This window comes from Myotis yumanensis, unplaced genomic scaffold (assembly GCF_028538775.1).
Source record: "Myotis yumanensis isolate MYYU_CA2020_CCGP unplaced genomic scaffold, mMyoYum1.0.hap1 SCAF_2, whole genome shotgun sequence".
NCBI classification, from domain to species: Eukaryota; Metazoa; Chordata; class Mammalia; order Chiroptera; family Vespertilionidae; genus Myotis; species Myotis yumanensis.
In genome coordinates, this window is record NW_027223753.1 from 33,061,069 (window position 1) to 33,086,942 (window position 25,874).

General features: G+C 36.8%; 1 protein-coding gene across 1 annotated transcript; it reads right to left on the bottom strand.

Moving 5' to 3' along the window:
- Positions 1-878: 878 nt before the first annotated feature.
- LOC139001788 (selection and upkeep of intraepithelial T-cells protein 8-like) lies at positions 879-24,693 on the bottom strand. The gene is made up of 8 exons (XM_070403320.1): positions 24,463-24,693; positions 19,798-19,878; positions 14,960-15,313; positions 14,347-14,628; positions 8,615-8,725; positions 6,796-6,903; positions 2,289-2,411; positions 879-1,064 (listed from the first exon to the last, which is right to left on the bottom strand). The coding sequence occupies exons 2-8, from the start codon at positions 19,874-19,876 to the stop codon at positions 976-978; spliced, it is 1,146 nt and encodes a 381-aa protein (XP_070259421.1). The 5' UTR covers positions 19,877-19,878; positions 24,463-24,693; the 3' UTR covers positions 879-975.
- Between the last annotated feature and the right edge of the window lie 1,181 nt (positions 24,694-25,874).

Here is a 25,874-nt window from a genome sequence, read left to right on the forward strand (position 1 = left end):
TGAGAATTTTTAAAAATATGTTTTTATTAATTTCAAAAAGAGGATGGGAGGAAGATAAAGAGATAGAAACATCATGAGCAACATCGATTGGCTGCCTCCTGCAAGCCCCTTAATGGGGATTTTTGCATCTATGCTCATCAAGGATATTGGACTTTAATTTTCTGTTTTGATAATGTCTTTGTCTGGTTTTGGTTTTATGGTAATGCTGGCTTTGTAGAATGAATTAGAAGCATTCCAACCTCTTCAATTTGGGGGAATAGATCGAAAAGGAAGCTGGCAGGTCTTGGAATTTTGTTTGTGGGACTATTTTTTATTACTGCTTCAATTTCATTGATAGTAATCAGTCTTCTTAGATTTTCTATTTCTTCTTTGTCTAGTCTTGAAAAGTTGTATGCTTCTAGAAATTAATCCACTTCTTGTAGGTTGTCCACTTGTTGGCACATAATATAGTTCATAGTGTTCTTTAATGATTATCTTTTTGTGCTGTTGGTTATAATTTTTCCTCTTTAATTTTTCATTTTATTTATTTGGGCAATATTTTTTCTTGATCAGTTTGGCTATAGTTTCATCATTTTTGCTTAATAGTGTATTGGTTGAAATAGACATCCAAATATATGTACTGCCCTGGCCGGTGTGGTTTTGTTGGTTGAGTGTCGTCCATGCACCAAAAAGTCACCAATTCAATTCCTGTTCAGGATAATCATGCAAGGGTTGGGGGTTTGATCCTCAGTGGAGGGGCGGGATGTGTGTGTGTATGTGTGTGCAGGGGGAAGATTGATGATTCTCACTCATCATTGATGTTTCTATTTCTCTCTCTCTTTCCCTTTCTTTCTCTCTAAAGTCAATAAAAGCATATTTATAAAAAATATATGTACAAGTTGTAATTCATTGATATATTTTTAGTTATAAAACAATAGAGCTAATCTTCTGTTTCTTTCATTTTATTTTCTTGCAACATTTATTGAAGAACTTGGTTCATTTCTTGTAGTGCTTTCCATGTCTACATTTTGCTGATTGCATCTCTGTTGATTTTTTCCATATATTCTTCATTTTTTTAAAATGCCCTACAAATTAGAAGTTAAAACAGAAATTTAATCAGATTCAAGGTTTTTCTTTTCCTTTTTTACCAGGAACATGTCATTAATATTTTGTTATTACTTCCAGAATAATCTCTGGTTGTTTCACTTTCTGTCATATGGGCAGGCATTGGTTTTCAGTGACTAGGTTATTAATATATTATTACACTATTCACTTAATCATTATATTAACAACTATTATAACACTAAGTATTTTTAAATTAATATTTTATTGATCAAATTGTTTTACTTATTTCTTATATATTAGTTTTTCATATAATTTTTTACATATTCTCATTGCCATTTGAAATTTTTTCTTAAATACTTTTTATATAATCTATGGTAATAGTAAATTCTTTACATCCTTGACTATTTTTTGCTCTTATAAGAAATTATTTAGAATAGGTAAAATTGTGAGCTAAAAACACAATTATTCATTAGAATTCCATATACTGTTAATGTTTCTTCTAATACCTAATGATACAAATAAGATGTTCACTCTCCACTTAATACTATGCTCATTTAAGAAAATTATGTCAAGAAAGCTATAGGAATAACTTATGGTTTTATGAATTTCAATTCACTTATAGGAAGTTGTTAGGGGAAAATTATATATCTGAACACTTATTGGCTCTCATTCATATAAAAATCTTTGCTAAAAAATCATAAGAATTTTTAGTTTTCTACCTATTGGTATTCCTGGCTGGAAAAAAAAGTGGAGAAATAGTAAAATTAATTCAAGGAGACAGAGTGAACAATTAAATAATGTCAAAGTTGAATCAAGTCTTAGTAATTTTTAGTGAACAGAATAACATAAGAGCTGGATAAATCAATCTATGTGAACAGCAATGTCACAACATGAGCTTGGTGTGCTCTCTCTTTGGGTGCTAGAGATATAGATGCCAATATAAAAATTGACCTACATGTTGCAGGACAGTAAAAAATCTGAGAAGTACAGCTATGATTTTGTGTATTACTAGCTGAAGGTCAGAGCAGAAGCAGAGTCACTCTGTGATTGTGATACTATAACTTAACCTTAGTATATAAATGTATAACTTGACAAAACATAATTTGAGATTTATTTTGTTTTCTCTCTGAAAAGAGGATGAACTTTGGGCTAATAACCAGGCAGAAAGTGGGGCCTTACAGGGACTGGAATATAAATGTGTGCTGGAAAAAATGATAGAGTCATGACTAACCCTGACCACTTACCTCTTATTGTGAAGTATAAAGCAGTGATAAGCACAGTGTAAAATACCATCAGAATCATTACCATCTTTGCCATATACCATATCCAGTCATTATACAAAGAAAAGAAAGGATCTGAAATAGAAACTGTGAAAGGTGTAAAAATTAGAAAATTAATTAAACTGAGAACAAGGGGGAAGAGAATATTTAAGAACCAACATTTGGTAACTTTACTTGTACTGATAACTTAGTATTTAAAAAACCATCATTTTACTACTTAAAATTGACTAATCCAATTAATCCTCATAACAACTATATAAAATAGACTTTAATATTCTATCTTCTTATTAATTTTGAGTTGACACTCTAATAAGATGAAACTTGGATGAGTAGAATAGATTTTGTGTTTGGGAGAGATGTGGATCTTTGGGGATGAAAAAGATTATCATAGGTAGAATGCACCTCCCAGAGATTCCTATATCCCAATCCTTGGGACCTGTGAATAATTTGCACTGCATGGAAAAAGAGATTTTGCAGATATAATGAAGGTTATGAATCTTAAAATAGGAAGATTTTTCAGGAATATTTAGGTGGAGCAAATCTAATCACATGAACCCAAGAAAGCAGAGACTTTCTCTGGTTGCAGTCAGAAATATGTGGCAGAAGGAGAAGTCAGAGATTCCAAATGCTGAGAGGAACTTGACCCACCATTATTGGCAGAGCATCATAAAAAGCAAGTGAAATCCAAACAGCCTCTAGTCCTTCTGCTGATAATCAGTGCTGATGACCAAGATCAACAGTAATTGATATAAATGTGAGGAGTCTGGCAGAAGGCTGACCAGGACTCCTTTTGATATTCACAGGGTGAATATCTACGTTTTATTACCTGCTGCTGACTCAATGGCCTAAAGCAAACTCCCCCAAGACCTGGCAATCTTACTGTTTGCTAAACATTACCATTGATATGTCTGTTTGCATTCCTAAAGACAATTGTGTATTCTAGCTAATAAAAGCAGCTGGGAAAGGAGCAACACGGAGAACTGGACTTCTTTAGTTGAGTTATTCTCTGGTTCCCCCGGTAATTATAAAAATTAATATTCCGTCTTGTGTGTATCATTTGCGCATCAGCCCTCCTTCCAAGTCTTTGAACCCGCGAAAGCCACGCTGGCTGTGGACTCTCTCAAATCAGCATGGAAATGGAACCTAAGTGCTACAACTACAAAGAACTGAAATTGTCCAACAAACTAAATAACTTTGGAGGTAGATGAGTGAGGCTCTGAGTATAATCTACCTTGGGGTAAAATTCCTTTTCATCATGAATCGTGAAACTAGAATAAATGATTTGTTCTAAAGTATAATGGTGCAATAGGCATAGGAAAACCATTCCATTGAAATTAAGATAAAATGAGAAGAAAAAATGTAGTTACTACTACGAAACAATTTCAAATTTCTATAGGGCAAACTCCATTAGGTTTCAAGTCCTGGGGATAATCCTCTAGGACTCATGGCTCTGGCCTTTGGGCCTGGAGTCCTTATTCCAATTTCATAATGGTTAGTATATGGCAGTAGGCTGAATAATGGACTCCAAAGATATTAAATATCTAATCCATGGTACCTTATGTGGTAAAAGAGTATTTGCAGATGTGATTAACTTAAGGATCTTAAAGTGGGAACATTATTCTAAATTATCTGGGTGGGCCCAGTGCAATCACTAGTACCCTTATAAGAGAGAGGCAGTTTATTTTACACACAGAGGAGAAGAGGAAGTGAAGATAGAGCAGAGAGAGATTTAAAGATGCTATGCTGCTGGCTTTGAAGATGGGGGAATGGGCCATGAACCAAGAAATGCAAGGATGAAGATATAGAAGCTGTAAAAGACGAGAATGGGATTTTCCTAGACCCTCTGGAGAATGCACAGCCTTTGTGACACCTTGGATTCAGCTGAGTGATACCTGTGTTGCTCTAAGGCACTAAATTTGTGGTAAATTGGAACAGTAGCCATAGGACAGTAATATCTGTTTGCAGCTTAGAGTTTTATTATCTTGTTTTCTGTCAGTAAATTTTGGAAATTCAAGTCTTCTTTCATTTTATCTTTCTGACCTGGTTAGTACAAGTTGGCAGTTTTTCTGCTGGTATAACATTCTCAAGTGCCTTGAGGTTTTCCTGTTTATGTCACAGGGACAAACTCTATTATATAAGAGATCCCTAAACAGATGTTTCCAGGATAATATAATATTTATTGCTAGTTTCTGCTGATATTGCTGAAGATATCCATGAATCACACATCTAATCTAATCTAATCTAATCTAATCTAATCTAATCTAAGTATGCAGACCTCTGCATGATTGAATACTCTGATTTTTTTTTATCTCTCCAAGACTTCAGCAAAAGATTTTCCAAACACACCTTAGGCTTTCTCTCTAGAGCACACTTTACTAATAGTGACTGTCCTAATTTTAGCATCTTATTTTTTATCATTTGAATTGCTGAGAACTTGCCACATCATCAAGTTCTGGTTCCTTTTTGTTTAACAGTTGTTACATCAATCATTTTCCCCCTCTCACATCTATACTAATAAAAGGGTAATATGCTAATTAGACCAGGAGACCTTCCGGACATCCTTCCAGACAAATCCATGGTGGCGGGGCTGAGAAAGAGGCAGTTAGGGGCAATCAGGCCAAGAGGGGAGGGCAGTTGGGAGTGATCAGGCTGATGGGGGAGGGAGGCAGTTGGGGTTGAGCAGGAGGGTCCAGTTGGGGGCAAGCAGGCCAGCAAGAGGGGCAGTTGGGGGTAAGCAGGCTGGCAGAGGGGTAGTTGGGGGTAATCAGGCCAGAAAGGGTCAGTTGGGGGCAAGCAGGCAAGCAGGCGGAGTGGTTAGGGGCAATCAGACAGGCAGGCAGGTGAGTAGTTAGGAGCCAACAGTCCCAGATTGTGAGAGGGATGTCCAACTGCTGGTTTAGGCCCACAGGGGATTGGGCCTAAACTGGCAGTCGGACATTCCCCAAGGGGTCTCAGATTGGAGAGAGTGCAGTCAGGGCCGAAGGACACCCCCGCCCCCCATACATGAATTTCATGCACTGGGCCATGAGTTTTACTATAAGCAGCAAAAAGAAACCTGACATCTTCACATGAGATATTACAAATACTTTCAGAAGAATAAAAATAAAAATAGAACATAACAAAATGTATGGGAAGCATATAAAGCAGCTCTTAGAGAAAAAATTATAATTATAAATGCTTATATTAAAGAGAAAGAAAAATCCCAAATCTATAACCTAACTTTATACCATAAGACTCTGAAGCAAGACAAGCACACTATAATCAAAGCAGACAGAAGGAAGGAAATGATAAAAATTAAAGCAGAAATAAATAAAATGGATAATAGAAAAATAATGGAGAAAATAGGTAAAACCAAGAATGGATTACTTAAGAAGATTAACAAACTTTATTAAGATAAGAAAGAAAAGAAAAAAATATTTTAATTACTAAAATAAGGAGTTAAACTGGGAGACATCATTTCCAAGATCTCAGAAATAAAAGGACTGTAAGGAAATATTATGAAGAAATGATTACCAAAAATTTAGATAACATAAATTAGACAAATTTCTAGAAAGATACAAACAGTGAAATTGACTCAGGAAGAAAAAGAAAACATGTATAGGCCTATAACATGTAAAAACTGAATTCATATGTTAAAAAATTCTCCACAAAGGAAAACTCAGGCTCCAATGGCTTCATATGTAAATTCTACCAAACATTCATAGAATTTATACTACTCCTTCACAAACTCTTCTAAAATAGAAAAGACAGAACCACTTCCCACATGATTAGATCAAACCAGTATTACTTATATTAAAGCTAGACAAAGACATAACAGGAAAAGAAAACTACAACAAATATATCTTATGGATATAGACACAAAGTCCTGAACCAGAAGAAATTATTCCTCAATTAAAAAGGTAATACTAGCAAACCAAACCATGCCTTATATAAAAACTAGAGGCCTGATGCATAAAATTCCTGCAAGAGTAGGCCTTCCTTCCCCTGGCTGCTGGCACCTGCTTCCCTGTGGCACACAGGATCCGGGCTTCCCTCCCAGCTCCAGCTTTCTCTGGAAGGTTGTCCGGAGGGATTTCCAATCTAATTAGCATATTATACTTTCATTGTATATTCAATATAGACACTAAGCTGCAAATAGATAAACACTAACTTAGAGTCATGAAGGCACACCATCAGTGGCTCAGTAAAGTAAATGAGTGGTTGAACCCACTCATATTTTATGAAGCCAAAATGTGTTTTCCTTCTTGTAGTGGAAGGGCTATGTCCTTAAGCACAATTGAGAACATCGTCAGTAGTTACAGGACTTGCAGTCCTTGACCCCCACAACAATCTTAGTGTTGGAATTTGGTCCTTTAAGATGTCATCCAAACCACTGATCTTCCTGGTGGTAATGAGAGAGTCACACAGCTTGACTAAGCAACCACCCAGGAAACAGATTTCCAGGAAAAGAGAGAGTCCCTGATCCATTTACCTTGCATCCGGAAATGCAGATATATACCGAGCATTGCACAAAAGCATGTAAAACCCAGTACTTGAGCAGGAATTGAGTTCAATATGTGAATGAAGTTATATCGGGACACTAGAACAGAGAGAGTTAGAATTAATTAATGAGAAATGCAGAAATCGGGGGCATCACTGACCTAAGGAGCATTGTCAGAAAACGCATAGCCATATCCCATGCCCACTCAACCTAGATAGGACTCAGGATGTGAGTTTAGTTTGTGGGTGGTGGCAGGGCCTAGTAAGATTGGACTTGTAGACTAATAGGGCTAAGAGGAGTTTCTATTCCTAGCTCTTACCACCTAACCTACCACAAGATTAATCTGTCTGGGGGGACTGGAGAGAGGTCCTAGGAATCTTCATCACATATCTGGGGATTCTGAGGATAGTGGGACTGACCAGATGTAGCTGTGGTGACACTGAGCTGGCTGAAAGAAAAATCTATCTGTATCCACAGACTCTGAATATACTTACACCTTTCAGCCTGAATTCCACTGTCAAGGAGCTTATTTTTACAAGCTAAACAGAGATAATTAAAATGTTTTCCCATGTATTACTAAAAGTCCACTCAAAGACTTTCATGGGGAAGCAAGGAAATTCTAATCATTGTTATATAATAAGTAGATATGTATCAGTAGATTAGATTTTCACAATGAAGAAAATACCCAGGATACTATGCAACAGGCTGCCACATGAGTTGATAAGCCTCACAACCATTAAGGTGTGCAGGCAGAAACCTGACACTAAATACTGGAAAGAAGCACAATGAGTAGAGCATGAGAATTGGAGCCAAACACATCTGCATTCCAATCTTGGCTCTGCTACTTATGAGCTATGTGAGTCGTGCCATCCTCATCCATCAAATGGTAACAATAGTAGCACTGCCTTTCAGGCTTAATTTAGATAAATTTTGTGAAATTATTATCACAATGCCCAGCATAAAGTAGGCACTGAATGAATATGGTATCAGGTTTTAAGGATCTGGTAAAAAACAACAACAACAACAACAACACACAATGAATTCTATCCTCTCTGTTGACTCATCTTTTCATCTCCATTAAATTGTTTACTCCATCTCCAAATTCACATCCCCCATCTAGCAGTTTACTCAACTATATATGAGCTACTTTGCTTGGTTATATTTTGGAAGAAGAGTTGTTCTTAAAAAAAAGTCTGATGTACTTGTAACTGATGGGCCACTGTATCATTCAGTGATCTATTCATAAAGATGTTATAGTCATTTAGTTTAGCCAGAAAACCCTAGGGAACAGTCTGGTTACAAAGGACTTGTTGGTTTAGAGACCTATTTCTTTTTCATGTTAGTTTTGTTCTAGTCCTCAAATGGAGATAGTATCTTAAACATTGATGGCAATCTGTGCAGGCAAGGAGATTGTGATAAAATTAAGTGTATCCTAGAGCAAGACTCAGGGTTCACCTATCACTAAATTATTTTAAGTGAATCAGAGGTTGGATACATTTAATTTTGATTGAATAGACTCTTACCTAAGAGAGAAAGCACTCCTGATGAGGCATAGAAGTAACTGGGCCTACGCAGCTCAGGAGACATTTATACTGACCTTATTCCTCCAAAGACCCTTGTCCTGGGAAGCTCCTAATTGAGAGGTGTGGAGTTTAACACTTCTAAAGTGAGAAACAAGCCCTAAATCATTCTATGTAAGGCTTGGCATTTGTTGACAAAGACATTCTGCTCTATTTAAGCACCCCATGTGACTTAGGTATCACATTAAGAGAGATGCCCTAAATGATTCCATCTTTGTTGCAGTAATTACCTTTTCTTTTGAAAAACCAGTAGACAAGGAGCACAAAGATAAAAAACAACATCACAGATGAAAGTATAAAAAAACTCATCAGCAAGTTGTGGACTGGAACAAACAGGGCATCTGAAAGAAAGAGCAGAACAATGTAAAGTTCAATAAACCCATGACATGCATCACTATGGCATTAGAAATTTTACTGCTAATAAGCAGGATTCCCCTTCAGGTCCTGCATTGTCTTTATATTTTTTGTATTTGGGTCAGGGCTAAAGAGCAGTGAAACTGTTTTAGTGACAAGTAAAGAGGCTGGGATTGAGCTTGTTTGGGGGACAGAATTGAAACTGAGGCCAAGTGGCATGAAAGAAGTCTCTCTCTTGTCTCTTACTAATATCGAGTACAAATGCTTCCTGATTATAAAGGAAACAATCAAGCAGAACCCTGGACACATAAGTCACGCTCAGGGTTGAGAAGCTCAATGGCTGTAAGAGAGCCTCAGATTTATCTAGAGAGCTCCTAGGGCAGTGATGGCGAACCTATGACAGAGGTGACATGCGAACTCATTTTTTGGTTTATTTTTCTTTGTTAAATGGCATTTAAATATATAAAATAAATATCAAAAATACAAATCTTTGTTTTACTATGGTTGCAAATATCAAAAAATTTCTATATGTGACACGGAACCAGAGTTAAGTTAAGGTTTTTCAAAATGCTGACATGCCGAGCTCAAAAGGTTCGCCATCACTGTCCTAGGGTGTAGAGATAATGGAGACAAAGGTCTTTCTTTTATGGTTTGCATTTTTTGACAAGGTATCTCTTATAAAGTATTTTCCTTCAAAAGGGTTTGTTTCAGTTGCAGCATTTAACTACTAACCCATATGAAATTTATTTTTGTATATGGTTGCCTGCATGAGTCTTTTTATAAAAAAAGTTGGATAAAGTAATTTTGAAGTTAGTATGGAAGAATGAGTATCTGTAAATAGTTTTAAAAAGTTTAAATAAAGAGATAGAATTCATTATATCTGATAAAAACTGCCTATAATACATGGGGATGTAAAGTATAGCATAGGGAATATAATATTGTATTAACTATGTGTGGTGCCTGGTGGGTTCTGCATTTATCAGAATGATCACTTTGTAAATTATATAAGTGTTTTATATAATTATGTTTTATACCTGAAACAAATAAATCATATGTCAATTATAATCGTATATAATATACTAAGTGTCCGGTTGTTCGGTTGTCAGTTCAACCAATCATAATATGCTAATGATATACTAAGGCCGCTCAACTGCTCACTATGACATTCATTTACCATCAGGGGGCAGACAGTTGACCAGTCGCTATGACGTGCACTGACCACCAGGGAGCAGATGCTCCGACCGATAGGTTAACTTGCTGCTGGGGTCCAGCTGATAGGGACTGAGAGAGATGGGCCAAACATGCCCTGGAGCCCTTCCGTGGTCCCTCCCCAGCTGGCCAACCTCCTGTGCCCTCCCCAGCCCTGATTGTACACCAGTGGGGTCCCTCAGTCTGGCCTGCACCCTCTGGCAATCCAGGACCCCTCAGGGGATGTCGGAGAGCTGGTTTTAGCCCGATCCTGCTCAATGCCAGAGCTGCTCCCTGGTGGTCAGTGTGTTCCCCCTGCTCAGCCAGAAGCCAGGCTCAGGGCTGGTGAGCATTGCAGCAGTAGCGGGAACCTCTCTTGCCTCTGCGGCACTGGGCCTCTAGTTAAAAAATAAAGCATAGATCCAGAGACACAGAAACATTGATCAGACCATCAAACCTCAGAAGGAAGGTAGGGGAGGGTGGGGGTAAGGGAGAGAGATCAACCAAAGAACTTGTATGCATGCATATAAGCCTAACCAATGGACACAGACACCAGGGGGGTGAGGGCATGAGTGAGGGGGATAGGGGAGGGGGTAATGGGGGAAGAAGGACACATATGTAATACCTTAATCCAGGGATCCTCAAACTATGGCCCGTGGGCCACATGCAAATACAAATATTATATTTGTTCCCATTTTGTTTTTTTACTTCAAAATAAGATATGTGCAGTGTGCATAGGAATTTGTTCATAGTTTTTTTTTTAAACTATAGTCCGGCCCTCCAACGGTCTGAGGGACAGTGAACTGGCCCCCTGTTTAAAAAGTTTGAGGACCCCTGCCTTAATCAATAAAGAAATTGAAAAAAATGATTAAAATGAAGTGATTATATTTATTTTAGAGTAATTTTGTCTTCATGATATAAATATTCCCATTCAAAGCATTCTTCCACAAACATTTTTGTCCTTTTGAGGTCTTTTAGACAGAGTATGTGTTGTTTTTCAAGTGGGTTCTGCCATCTGCCTTGTGACTATGTATTTTGTGGAGTCTACGTTAAGTGCATGGTATTTTCCCCCATATTTTCCTTGGGGGTTTTAACCTTTTTTAAATTATATCTTCACTCTAGTTTATAATTAAGAAAATACCTTACATACTTGTCTTTTGGTTTCATATTTGCCTGTGTCTTATATTTGGTACTTTTTAATGATAGCAACATTTTTTTGGATAGCTTTTCAGGAAAAGAAAAGTTTACCATGCAATGTTTTTGCAGATTTCATGGTATGTTAAATGTTTAACATGTTTTAATATTTGTGAATTAAATAAAGGTATAAGAGCTTTATTTATTACAGAAAATGTGAAAAAATGATAATAATATAGCTCATCTAGTCCGTGAAAGCCTTTCCTTCCAAGTTTATTATTATGTAACTTGACTTCAGGTATTATACATTTAATTGCATTAGATATGGCTCCATTTTTAAAATATTATGCTTATTTTAAAGCCTATTCCAATCTGATTCCTATATGAAACCAATAATTGAATATATCTATATAATTCCTTTTAATTTGTATAAGAAGCAACTATCTTTAGTGAAACAGCAGGAAATATCAGAAAGAGTAAAAAGAGGTCCTAATGGGAATTATTTGTTATCATTGATAAACAGATGAGATCAAAACAAATATTTCTGAATATTGCTCTTTGTCTGCTATGTCTGCTTATTTCCTACCTTTTCCCTTATTCCTTCTCAGATACTTTGCAGGTTTGTCTTATTCATCTAAAGGACATCTAAAAGGTATGCTCCAAAATGCAATTCTAGAATTTTCATTTTTTCTGTTTCCATTCTTTTTTTTAAATCTTATCCAATGTCACAGTTGTAAATACTCTTCTTAGGTTTAAGATATTCACATTATGTCTCAAGCTTGGTCTCTTCCATAGAATTTTAACTCCTAGTCAATAATTTCATTTGCATGTCATATAAACATAGTCTTATCTCTAAGATATGCTCATCTTTACACACTTCCCCATCAGAGTAGATGCAAACTTATCCTTCATGACTCAGAACCCTAACTTTATAATTACTCTTTATTCCTCTCTTTCTCATCACATATTCAACCCATCAGTGAGTCCCATTAGCACTTCATTTAAAATATTTATAGAATCTTATCAACTCTTACTATTTTTTCTGCTATACCTATTTCCAAGATAATTATTATATACTCATATCTAGTCAGGGTAATATTCTTTTTATCCCCCAGTCCATTTTCTAATTGTCTAAAAGGATTAGAGAGGATTTTTAAGAAAAAAAGGCTGTGCTTTTAATTAGGCCAGAAAGAGATTCCCTGAAGTGACACCTGAAGACCCACCACTCTTCTCTTGTAATCAGCCTAGACTTCGCTGCATAGGTGTTAGCTCAGGGCACTGTTGTCGCACAAAGAACATAGTTTTTTTTCCTGTTTGATCTTTGATGTCCACCACCATGCTTCTGAAGGTAATATATTGGTCAATAATAAAAAATATGTGCTTTAGTTCCAAATTTTACTTACTGTTGGTATGACTGGCTTCTCTCAACCTCTTTTTACCTATAAATGGTCATAATAATGCCTTCTTACTGAATTTTCAGAAAGTTTTAAAGGTAGTGCTAGTACTTTAAAAAATATTTTTGCTTCTATTAATACATTTGTATGACAAAATGACACAAAAACCATGAAATATGATTATACTTCTTTCTAAGATAAGAAAAGTATATTCAGGAAGGTAAGTGACATCTTTTAAGTCACTGAGCTAGAAACTTGTTAAGCTTACACATGAATACTGTGAATGAAGATGAGGCTCTGTAATAAAATCAGTGCCAAAAGTAACCTCACAGGCTAATTTGATCATAAAGTCCTAACTAGGCAGGTGATGGTGGATAGTCATACCCTAGACCCGTGGTCAGCAAACTACCGCTCTCGAGCCACATGCGGCTCTTTGGCCCCTTGAGTGTGGCTCTTCCTAAGAGTACCCTAATTAAGTTAATAACAATGTACCTACCTATATAGTTTAAGTTTAAAATATTTGGCTCTCAAAAGAAATTTCAATCGTTGTACTGTTGATATTTGGCTCTGTTGACTAATGAGTTTGCCGGCCACTGGCCTAGACCTTCTTTAGTGAAAGGTTTACTTTCACCTTAAGCAAGACTTATCCATTGCTCTTGTGCACCTCGGTTAACAGACCTTTGAAATGCCAGAGTAATCCTCTTTTGCAGACTCCTGGGAGGCATAAGCACCCTCAATGGATCACACAATCTTATTAACTATCATGTAATCTAATCACGGGGGTTTTCCTGCCTTGCTCTCTCCCACTGTTATGCCCAGATTTCAGGATCCCCAAGAGACCACAACAGGGAGCCAGCCATGTCCGATGCAAAAGCAAAGAGTCTTTATTCAAGCCTGGGCTTGGCTCCCCTACCCTCCTTACTGACGCAGCGGCAAGTGGCAGAGAGAGAGAGCTTTGTGGGTAGAAGGGTTTTATAGGGGGGTTGGAGTAAGGGGAGCAGAGAGGACTGTGGGCCCTGCCGATTGGCCAGGTGCAAGTCAGTGTCTTGTTACACAGGATGTGGTCATATCTATGGCACACACTTCCCTTGACTATCATTGGTTAGTTTAAAGAAATCCTAGGTGTGGCTAGCAGAGGCTTGGGCTTCTTCAGGGAAGAAGTTCCTTGCTGAGCACATGGCTGCTGCCCCAAAATGGAGGATTCGGGGCAAGATGGAGAGCATAGCCCTTGCCCTTTCACCACCTCCATGTAATCTTTCTTATGTCCCTCTCTAATTCAAATATATAAAAAGAACTGCAAAACTGTCCTTCTTGTGAGCATGTTAGATCTTTCTTCCAGGCATGTCATCAGTTTGGCTCAAATAAACTCATAAAAATTCTCCACAGGTTTGAACATTACTGCAATATTGTGAGGGTCTAATGAGATAATGCACTTTCCTTTAAAGCTGTAAAGTGCATTTCGTTTCATGGGTTGTAATTATCTTTCTAAATTCTTTCCTCTAAAGCAGCGGTTCTCAATCTGTGGGTCAAGACCCCTTTGGCGGTCAAATGACACTTTCACAGGGGTCACCTAAGACCATCCTGCATATCAGATATTTACATTACGATTCATAACAGTAGCAACATTACAGTTATGAAGTAGCAACGAAAATAATTTTATGGTTGGGTCACAACATGAGGAACTGTATTTAAAGGGCCAGAAGGTTGAGAACCACTGCTCTAAAGCCTTCCTCTCAGCACCTGACAATATCTATGTACCCAAACCTATAACAATCATTAAGAGTCACATTGAAAGAGTGATTGATAATGTACAAAGCTTTTTAACATCAATTATCTCATTTATTTTCTCTATATGTTGCTTTATTGACAACCAAACCCTGTCAAACACTCACCAGCTAAGATGATATTTATTTGTTTCCCTTCATGTGACAGAGGGTTGTGAATGTAACAAATCATATCACCCTGTGATTTGTAACTGAGGAGAAGAGTCATCTTGATGTGGAATAATCCATCTCCATCCTGTGAGTATGATTGTGATGAATGTGGAATTACCTCTTCCTTGCTGTCTTTGCACACCATCTGGGGCTGTGGGAACCAGCCTCCTGAGTTACACTCCACCATAAGTCCATCAGTTCTAGGAGCCTGAATATGGATCTGGGTCTCCAAGCCTAATGCTGGGTAAATGAGACATAAATCAAAACAATTATTGTATTAAGGTTGAGTTGAGAGTTGGAAAGTGTCTCATTAATCTTGTATTCTGCAATATAAGAAGTAATATTCAAATCTACATCAAAGCTACAAGTTAGACTATCTTTGGTCACTCAGCACTGTTTATTTGCTTCATAGTATATTTTTTCATTAGGTATAGGGGTTATCTTCTATTTATAACACTTAAATACTTTGTAAAATATAAAAAAGAAGAAATTAAAAATAATATCTATTCCACATATTTCAGCTCCAGGGGTCACAAGGCTATTAATATGAAATGTTCCACCATAAACATACCTGTTACATTCAGGTCCATGCTTGCCACATTGCTGAAGTTGCCATCCTTAAATGAACACTGATATGTTCCATTGTCAGAAACTCGGATATTATGAAGCCGGAGAGTCACTTTGCCCTCCCCAATGGCCTCTTTCACAAACTCTGTGCGATCCACATATTCTGGGGCAGCTTCCCCTTTCACTTCATGGCCATCTCTGTATAGGTGAACAAGTTTACTAGTAAAATGGTCACCTTTGAACCAGGACACCTCCATGTGTTTTGCACTTTGTGGTGGGGACAAGTGGCAACTAAGCTCAATCTGTCCTCCTACTATAGCCACCAAGTGTCTCATGGGAATGGACACTGTCCACTTTTCTGTAGAGAAAGATAGAAAACTAGGGTAAATTTGAGGCCAACAACATCTTTGTTACTATATACTGAAGGATATACTGTATTTTTCCCATCACACCTTGCCATTCTAAATATTCAGCTCTGAACATATCCCCTTCTGTTTAAATCAATATTGTATTGTTTTGAAAAGATCACTGTTACTACATTATTCTCTTTAAAATATACTCACTTGGGTACTAGAAAGATGACAGAGCATAAAGTACCAGAAATCTGACTCACTACTTAGACAAATTGCACTGGCAGGATCTGCCTGAAGTAACTATTTTAGAACTCTGTAGTCAACTGAAGACCTTCAACTTCCAAGGGAAAGCTTGGATGGTAAATTACATTAATTTTGGTCAATTTCAGCTCATATCACAGTAGCATAAACCCATCTTTCACCCTCAGCCCCATGACAGACAGCTGTGCAACTCTCCTTGGAGCAATTTTCACATAGCTTTTGGGAGCTCAAGTAAGCAAAAGAGGCTCTGTCCCTCAAATACTGGGAATCTGGGTAGTGATCACTGATAGCTGCTTCCAGTCATAGACCTGGGAAGACAAAAAGGCAAGTGGCCATTGTCGTATTTTCCCCTATGTTTTCAAGTCCCTCCTCTATGAAGTGACACAGGGAATCTAAAGGGTCAGTATTCTTTCACACACCCCTTCATTTTTCTCTTTTCCTCTTTTGAGAGCCAGACATTAAAGATTAGAACATTTAAAAGCTAGTACATATATGAGGGAAATTAAAAAGTGACCACACATGGAACAGGCTCACAAAAGAACTGAGGAGACCTTGGCATCCAGACAGCTACAAGAAAAAAATAAAACAAAACAAAAACAATTTTAAAAAAGCTAATAAATCCTGGCAAAGAAGGGGAATCAGATTTTGAGTTAACAAAATAAATTTAAATATCCAGTTTGCAATTAAAAGTTAAAATATATACAAAACATTCAAAGAAACAAGAAAAATATGGTCCATTCCCAGGAACAAAGTAAATAAACAGGAACTCTCCTGAAAAGATCTCAGAGCAGGTCACAATTAAAGACTTTAAAACAACTATTTTAAAGATGCTCAACTTCCTAAAGAACTATAGGAAGAGGTGATAAAGCCAAGAAAACAATTTATGAACAAAATGGAAATATAGACTCCAAAACATAAAGAGAAAACAAAAAGGAATTCTGGACCTGAAAAACACACCTGAAATTAAAAAATTTACTAGAAGGATTCAAAGTCAGATTTGAAAAGGAAGAAAAAGAATCAGTGAACTTAAAGACAGGGCAATGGAAATTATTAAATCTGTGTAATAGAAAGAAGTAACAGAGTTTTTATGTTATTAAAGTTAAGAGTGTTATTATTTTAGGATGTTATATGCAATCCCTATGATAACCACAAAGAAACCAGCTATAGAACATTTTAAAAATATATTTTTATTAATTTCAGAGAGGAGGGGAGAGGAAGAGAAAGATAGAATCATCAATGATGAGAGAGATTCATTGACTGGCTGCCTCCTGCATACCCCCTACTGGGGATAGAGGCCACAACCCAGGCATATGCCTGGACAGGGAATCAAACTGTGACCTCCTGGTTAATAGGTCAACAGTCAACCACTGACTGAGTCATGCTGCCAGGCCAGAATATGTTTTTAAAAAGGAAAAAATTTAAACATTTCCATACAAAAATCAACTAGTCACCAAAATAGAAAGTAATGAAAGAAATAAGGGACAATAAAGCTATATGGCATACAAAAAATAAATAACAAAATTACCAAAGTGAGTCATTACTTTAAATGTGAGTGGATTAAACTCTCCAATCAACAGAGTTGGTTGAATGGATAAAAAGTACATCATTCAACCATATCCTATCTATAAAAGAGTCACTTTAGATACAAAGACTCAAATAAATTGAAAGTGAAAAAAATAATGCAAGCAAGAGAAAAATACAGTAATGACTGTATAACATTATGAGTATATTTAATATTACTGTTCACTTAAAAATAGTTAAGATAGTGCTATTTTACCACAAAGAAAATTTATACTTGATAGAAAATAAAACCACATATTGAAAAAACAACAACAAGGGCAACAAATAGAAAACAGTAATAAATATGTTAGATGTTCATCCAGTTATGTCAATATTCACTTTAAATGTCAATGGCCTAAATACAGCAATTAAAAGACAGAGATTGCCAGAATGATTGATAAACCAAGACCTAATGATATGTTGTCTATAAGAAACTCATTTTAATATAATGAATTTCAGTTTTATAAGAGGAAAAGTGTAACATATACAAAACAGTTGTTCAGCCTTAAAAATGAAATCATGCCATATTTTACAACATGAATGAACCTGGAAGAGAATATATTAAATTAAATAAGCCAGTCATAGAAAGACAAATCCTGCATAATTTCACTTACATGAGGTATCTACAATAGTCAAATTCATAGAAGCAGAGAGTAGAATGATAGTTTTCTGTGGATGGAAGAAGAAAATGTGACTTCTGTTTCAATAGGTATCTTGAAAAATAACACTATACTACTTAATGGATAATGTAAATATCTTATAATAACCAAGAATTCCTAGTATCTGTCTCCAATCCTTTGCATCATCACTGTCATTCACTTCAGTTATACATAAACTATAATAATTGATTATATAATCGCTATTATTATTTTGAACCAACTATTATCTTTAGATCAATTAACATAAAAAATAAAAATTTTAATGTTGCCTTAATTTATTCCTTCCATATTTCTGTTCTTTTCTTTATGAAGATCTGATATTCTGACCTGTGTCATTTTCCTTCTCTGTGAAAAACTTCTTTTAACATTTCTTATAAGCTCTATAAGTGAACTGGGTGTTTTTTTCCTTCTGGCTTTTTTCAAGATTTTTTCTTTTTCTGCAGTTTTAATATGGCTTGCTTCAATATAATTTTTAAATATTTATCCTGTTTCATGTTCTCTAAGTTTCCTGGATATATGGTTTTGTGTCTCACATTAATTTAGGGAAATTCTCAGTCATTATTGTTTCAAATAGTTCTTCTATTCCTTTATCTTTTTCTTCTGTTATTCCTATTATATGTATATCACACTTTTTGTAGTAAGATTTTCTTCTCTCTCTCTCTCTCTCTCTCTCTCTCTCTCTCAAATTCCTTTTCTATTTGTTTTTTAGTTTTGGTAGTTTCTGTTGATATCTTCTCAAACTCAGAGATTCTTTCCTCATTGGTGTCTGGTCTACTAATGGGCATATGGAAAGGCAATTGAATCTGTTACAATGTTTTTGAACTCTATAATTTTTAAACTTTTTCTTAGAATTTCTATTTCTCTGCTTACATTGTCCATCTTCTCATGCATATTGCCTACTTTTCCATTAGAGTCCTTAGCATATTAATCATAGTTATTTTAAATTCTGAGTTTGGTAATTCCAACAATTTTGCTATATCAAAGTCTAGTTTTGATGTTTTCTCTGTCCCTTTAAACTGTATTTTTTTCCTTTTAGTATGTCTTACAATTTTTTGCTGAAAGTCAAACATGATGGACTGGGTAAAAGAAAGAAACTCTGGTTAAGAACTTTTATTGATGTTATAGTAAGTATGGGGGGAGAGAAGGATTTTATAGCCCTGTGAGTAGATTTCAGTCTTTTAGTGAGCCTATGTCCTTGGCTGTAAAGTTCATAAGTACTTGTCTTCTCTCAAGGTCTGACACAATGGCTAGACTAGACTAGAGTTGGATATTTTCCTGCTCCCAGGTCAGTCAGGCTCTGATAAAACAATAATAGGTTAGGCTGTAATAAAATAGTTACTCTTGAAAGCAGGCCTTATTAAGAAGAGCATATTTCAAAATAGCTACTCTTTCCCCCTGTCATCCCCTTACCTAAAACACAAGAAGATTTTTCTTCAATATTCATTGTGAGAACCTAGTAAAAATCCTGGAGGTTAAACTCACAAAAGTGAGTTCTCCCATAACTGGTCCCTCTTGGAATCTTTAACTCTCAGACTTGTCCACATTGAGCCTCTAGCAATTTATTTAAATCAGATTTATTGGGATGATCTTGGTTAAAAAGATTACATAGGTTTCAAGAGTATATGTACAATTCTATGAGACTTATCTACACTGAGCCTCTAGCAATTTAGCAACTATAGTTTAGATTTTCCTGTTTTAGTACTGGTTGTCTCAGAATTTTCTGGTCTGGGAGGTTGTGAATCTCTGTATCCACTTGTCTGATTTTCCCATTCAGGGGCAAATAGCTTATCCTGTGACCTCACTTTTCTGTTGGACATAAGAAGTGTTGTTGATTTTCAGTTTTTTCAGCTTTTTATTTGATGTTAGGATGTAATGATGTTTTTCAAGCATTTTACATGCTCAACTGGACTCTGGAAGCCTGCCAAAGGTTCTTTCCAAAAAAAAAAAAAAAAAAAAAAAAGGTTATTTCCATAGCTGTGACTAAGTAAGAAAAATGTAGATGTTCTTACCTGATGCTGATGTCATCACTTCTAGGAGAAGAATACCCACAAAGTACCCAGAAAAAGAAGAGGATTTAGGCTTCATCATGCCTAGAAAGGAGACAAAAAGAAAGTCATAGACTATGAGATAGTTGGTAGAAATTGACAAGATACACAAAATTAAGTTAAGAATATAAAGAGGAAAAACTTTGAGAATCTCCTCTCAGTGCTCAACAAAATGACCATGTCCCCTCACATGGTTCTGATCAAGAGAGACTTCTCAATTTCTCCTTCTCATTAATTCACACTTTACTATTTATCTATTTATCTCTCTTTCACATTTTGACTCAACCTACTAAAACATGTTTTTTGACAGGAGTAACAAATGGAGTGGAAAAATACTGTAAGTGAATGAATGGGGGAGAAAACAAAAAATGGCAGGCACAAGAGCATGAATGCCTAAGTGTGCATAGTAAAGTAAGATAAATATTGTTTTAATTCATGTTCTTGAACAATTAAGATGAGAACAAATCAAAGTGGCACTAAAAAACCTTGTTAATAATTTTATACATCCTATATAATAAAGAGGTAATATGCAAATTGACCATCATGCCCTCACACAAGATGGCCACCCCCATGTGGTCATAAGATGGCTGCCCCATGTGGTCACAATATGGCCACCCCCATGTGGTCATAAGATGGCAGCCCCCATGTTGTCATAATATGGCCACCCTCATGTCATCACAAGATGGTTGTGCCCCATGTGGTCACAAGATGGACACCCCCATATCGTCACAAGATGGCCACCCCATGTCATCACAAGATAGCCACCACAAGATGGCCAGCAAGGATGGGCAGTTTGGGGGGAACCAGGCCGGCAGGGGAAGGCAGTTGGGGGCAATCAGGCTGGCAGGGAAGAGCAGTTGGGGGCAATTGTGCTGGCAGGGGAGCAGTTAGGCATCGATCAGGCTGGCAGGTGAGTGATTAGGAGATGATCAGACTGGCAGGCAGAAGTGGTTAGGGGCAATCAGGCAGGCAGGCAAGCATTTGGGAGCCAGCAGTCCCAGGTTGTGAGAGGGATGTCCAACTGCCGGTTTAGGACCTAAACCAGCAGTTGGACCTCCCCCGAGGGGTCCCAGATTGGAGAGGGTGAAGGCTGGGTTTAGGGACACCCCCCCCCATGCATGAATTTCATGCACCAGGCCTCTAGTTGTATATAAAAAGGAAAAGCTGCTGAAATATTAACCAGCATCCTGTATTTTATCTGACAACCTTACTCGTTCACATTTAGAAACTTATGAGTTGATTCAAACACATGAGATAACAACATCAACCAAAAAATGGTTCAAAAATGTATATTTTAAAGGAAAATGTAGGACTTTATTCAAATCACAGTCCAGTGCTAAAGTAATTAGTCAAGGTCTGAAGAAACAGATTCTGATGCTTGTCACTATTCAAACAAGTGAGAGAGGACAATTTGATTTATATAAAGCCAATGTGAAAATATTTAAAACAGCGGTGCTTAATATTTTATTATTTTACACTAGAGGTCTGGTTCACAAATTCGTGTACCAGTGGGGTCCATTGGCCTGACCTGTGGGATCGAGCCGAAACTGGCTCTCCAATATCCCCTGAGGTGTCCCAGATTGCAAGAGGGCTCAGGCCAGACCATGGACCCTACCAGTGCATGATCAGGGCTGGGGAGGGATGCAGGAGGTTGGCCAGGCGGGGAGGGATTATGGGAGGGGTACAGGGCGTATCCAGCCTATCTAGCTCAGTCCCAATTGGCCAGATACCAGCAAGTTAATCTACCGGTTGGACTGTCTGCCCCCTGGTGGTCAGTGCATGTCATAGAGAGCAGTTGAGTGGCCTTAGCATATCATTAGCATATTAGCTTTGATTGATTGAACAGCCGACCAGACAACTGGACACTTAGCATATTAGCTTTGATTATATAGGATATCTGACAGATATGACAAATGATTATCAGCAACACTAGTCCATCAGATGATTCACAATCCATTGTGAGGTAGACAAATGTTGGCATAACACCCAAAGAACAGATTATAATTTCCAAAGGGTTATAATCTTTTTTTTTAAATATATTTTATTGATTTTTTACAGAGAGGAAGGGAGAGAGATAGAGAGTTAGAAACATCAATGAGAGAGAAACATCGATCAGCTGCCTCCTGCACATCTCCTACTGGGGATGTGCCCGCAACCCAGGTACATGCCCTTGACCAGAATCGAACCTGGGACCCTTCAGTCCGCAGGCTGACGCTCTATCCACTGAGCCAAACTGGTTTCGGCAAAGGGTTATAATCTTTAAATGCCTCATAGTTATTACATTATCTTCCTCCATTACTGCCCACCACTATTCAAAATTATTAACTTGCTGTACCTGGTTTGGCTCAGTGAATAGAGCATCGGCCTGCGAACTGAAGGGTCCCAGGTTCCATTCTGGTCAAGGGCACATGCCCAGGGTTGTGGGCTTGATCCCCAGTAGTGGGTATGCAGGAGGCAGCTGATCAATGATTCTCATTGATGTTTCTGTCTCTCTCTCCATTTCCCTTCCTCTATGAAATCAACAAAAATATGTTTTAAAAATTATTAACTTAAACTTTGAATCTATGAAAGATACTCATTTTTAAAAGCAAGCTTATTTAAAATGTCCACATAAACACTTGTACATGTGTTCATGGTTGCTTTAATTGTAATAGTTAATAACTGGAAATTACTCAAAATTTTATTTATTGATGAAAGCACAAACAAGTTCTGATATATGCATATAATATAATATACTCAACAATAAAAATAAATGAACCATTTTTACAAACATGTATGAATCTCAAAAGAATTTTGCTGAATTAAAAAGAATTCAGGCAGAAAAAAATGACTTATACAATGTGATTTCATGCCCGGGTTGCCAGCTCGATCCCCAGTAGGGGCCATGAAAGAGGCAGCTGATGTATGTTTCTCTCTCATTGATGTTTCTATCTTTCCCTCTCCCTTCCTTTCTCTCTAAAAATCAATAAAAGCATATTTCAAATAAATAAATAAATAAATAAATAAATAAATAAATAAATAAATACAAACTGGTCTTATCTACCCTGAGTCCCCAAAATAGTGTTGCTTCTCAGTCTCTTTTTAAAAGCACTCAATCAAACTTACAGTAATGCCAGTGTTTTAGACCTGATAGACACCACAGTAGATGACTCCAGTTACCAAGATTTCTCTCTCTCCTGTAATATGGATGGTTTAATTATTAAATATAAATGCACCTCAAAAATTATTACTAATATCTATATTTATAAAATGCAAATAAGCCAAAACCGGTTTGGCTTAGTGGATAGAGCGTCGGCCTGCGGACTGAAAGGTCCCAGGTTCGATTCCGGTCAAGGGCATGTACCTTGGTTGCGGGCACATCCCCAGTGGGAGATGTGCAGGAGGCAGCTGATCGATGTTTCTCTCTCATCGATGTTTCTAACTCTCTATCTCTCTCCCTTCCTCTCTGTAAAAAAATCAATAAAATATATTTTAAAACAAATGCAAATAATCTCTATGAAAGTAGAAATTACGGATAGGAGGAGAGGGAAAAGGGAAAAATTATAAAAGTACATAAGGACACTTTTGGGAGTGTTGGACATGTTTGGCATATTAATTACAGTGATAGTTTCACAGCTGTAAACACATGTAAAATTTAACAAATGATTTAAATTAAATGTATGCAGTTTTTTGTATATCCCTTATAGCTCAATACATTTTAAGTATACTTGTAAAAATACAATTAAGATATTAGTAATATTTTTTGAGGTGCATTTACATTTAATAATTAAACCATCCATATTACAGGAGAGAAATCTTGGTAACTAGAGTCATCTACTGCAGTGTCTATCAGGTCTAAAACACTGGCATTACTGTAAGTTTTATTGAATGCTTTTAAAAAGAGACTGGAAAGCAACACTATTTTGGGAACTCAGGGTAGATAGGACAAGTTTGTATCTATTTACTTATTTGAAATATGTTTTTATTGATTTTTAGAGAGAAAGGAAGGGAGAGGGAAAGATAGAAACATCAATGAGAGAGAAACATACATCAGCTGCCTCTTTCATGGCCCCTACTGGGGATCGAGCTGGCAACCCGGGCATGTGCACCAACAGGTAATTGAACCAGTGACCTCTTGGTGCATGGGATACACGCAATCACTATGCAACACTGGCTGGGCAATAGGTCCAGTTTTTGTGGTGTTTTTTTAAAAATATATTTTATTGATTTTTTACAGAAAGAAAGGGAGAGGGATAGAGAGTTAGAAACATCGATGAGAGAGAAACATCGATCAGCTGCCTCCTGCACACTCCCCACTGGGGATATGCCCACAACCAAGGTACATGCCCTTGACCGGAATCGAACCCGGGACCCTTCAGTCCGCAGACCAACGCTCTATCCACTGAGCCAAGCCAGTTAGGGCAGGTCCAGTTTTTAATAATCAATCCAATACTGAAATTTAAAAGGAGACCCTTTGTTTTGAAATACCTCACTGCCTGTTAGCTTTCTAAATCCCCATATATTGCTATTCTATGATGAAAAGATTGGCAAAAAATTAAGGAATTAGAGCTAAAGAAATTCCTAAGGCTATTATAACGGAGGTAAGATATAACCTTGTCCCTAACCACCATTCTCAATCTGATCACTTACTTGAACTCCAGGTTCCAGAGGATTTTTCTTTCCAGCTCCTTCTGAAAGTTGGCTCAATGTCTCAATGTGATTTGGCAGTACTCCTCCACCAACAGTCAGTAACAGCTACAATACAGTCAAGGGGGCACTCTGTTTACCAGAGCTTCCACCTATTGCCTGCTGGCAGAACTTTTGTTCTGGCCAATCTGAAATATATATTCCCTTCCTTCATAAGGAAAACAGTAAGGTATCTGTTTTCCATGCCATAAAACCTCAAATCTATTTGCAGCAGCACCATGAGTCATGCAAGAGAACCCTGTGTTATATTTGTAAGAGACAGGTCCCAACATGACATACCTTAGCCTGAGATAATATCTGAGCTCAGGAGTCTTTATTTATGTATTTTCCCCTGTATCTTTCCTTACCATCATGAAACAAACTTAAGGGAAATTCTTGCTCTTATTAACAGTTATATGCCCTTTAAGTTATCTTTGCAAACCAAGTTAGAATTTTCTCTTACTCATCCACACCTACTAAATACAGTTTTTTCTACTTCTCCACAGCAGTTATGTTTTCATCCTGAAAACCATATTTTATTCAATTTAGAGATGAGCACAGAACAAGCACTTGGAAAATAATTTTCAAAGCTTTTTAAAAAAAATCTAGTTTGAAGAAATTAACTGTGAGAAGCATTCTCTTACATGTCTACAAGGGCATCTGTGAAAAGTTTCTTGAGGTATATACCAAACTATCTCCTTAGTATGTCACAAATACACAAATCCTTAATTTAATGCTAAATTAAGCAATTTCATTCCTGAATAGATGGGTATATTTTCATTCCTACCTGCAGTAAATATTAGCTCCCCTTGTATCAGTACTTATCAATAATCGGTATCACTCAACTTCTCTATTTTGCTCATTCAATGGGTGAGAAATTGCTTCTCCTTTTTTTAATCTGTAGAATACTAGAGAGATTATGATTTTCTTCATACAGGTTTAACTATTCAGTTCTATCCCTTGGTAGATTTTTTTCGTCCCACAATTTAACAATTTATTTGTTAGGTTTTCTGTCTTATTCCTTATTTCTATGCCTGTAGGTATTAATCCATTACTATCATTAGGCTTTGAAAATATCTTCCCAGCATATTAGATATCTGCCAATTGTGTCTATAATGCCCTTAATTTAGCACAAATATTTAATTTAAATTTGTAAAATTAAAATTTTGAAATACCTCACTTTGGGAATTTAGTAAGAAATCCTTTTCACTCCAATGTCACAAGACACTAGCCTGAGTTTTTCTTTATATACTAGAAGCCCTGTGCATGAATTCGTGCACAGGTGGGGCCCCTCTGGGTGGCCTTTGAGGATCGGCTGAAACCCACAGTCCAACGCCACCTGCAGCTCCTACCTACCACTCCTGTTCATTCCAGCC

Excerpts from the sequence above, each read along its gene's own strand:
- LOC139001788 (XM_070403320.1), bottom strand. The coding sequence starts at position 19,876 with ATGATGAAGCCTAAATCCTCTTCTTTTTCTGGGTACTTTGTGGGTATT. Across the intron at positions 8,726-14,346 it reads AATAAATATCATCTTAGCTG|ATGCCCTGTTTGTTCCAGTC; the intron begins GTGAGTGTTTGA and ends TCTTTCTTTCAG. Across the intron at positions 2,412-6,795 it reads TCTGCATTTCCGGATGCAAG|TTTCTATTTCAGATCCTTTC; the intron begins GTAAATGGATCA and ends CACCTTTCACAG.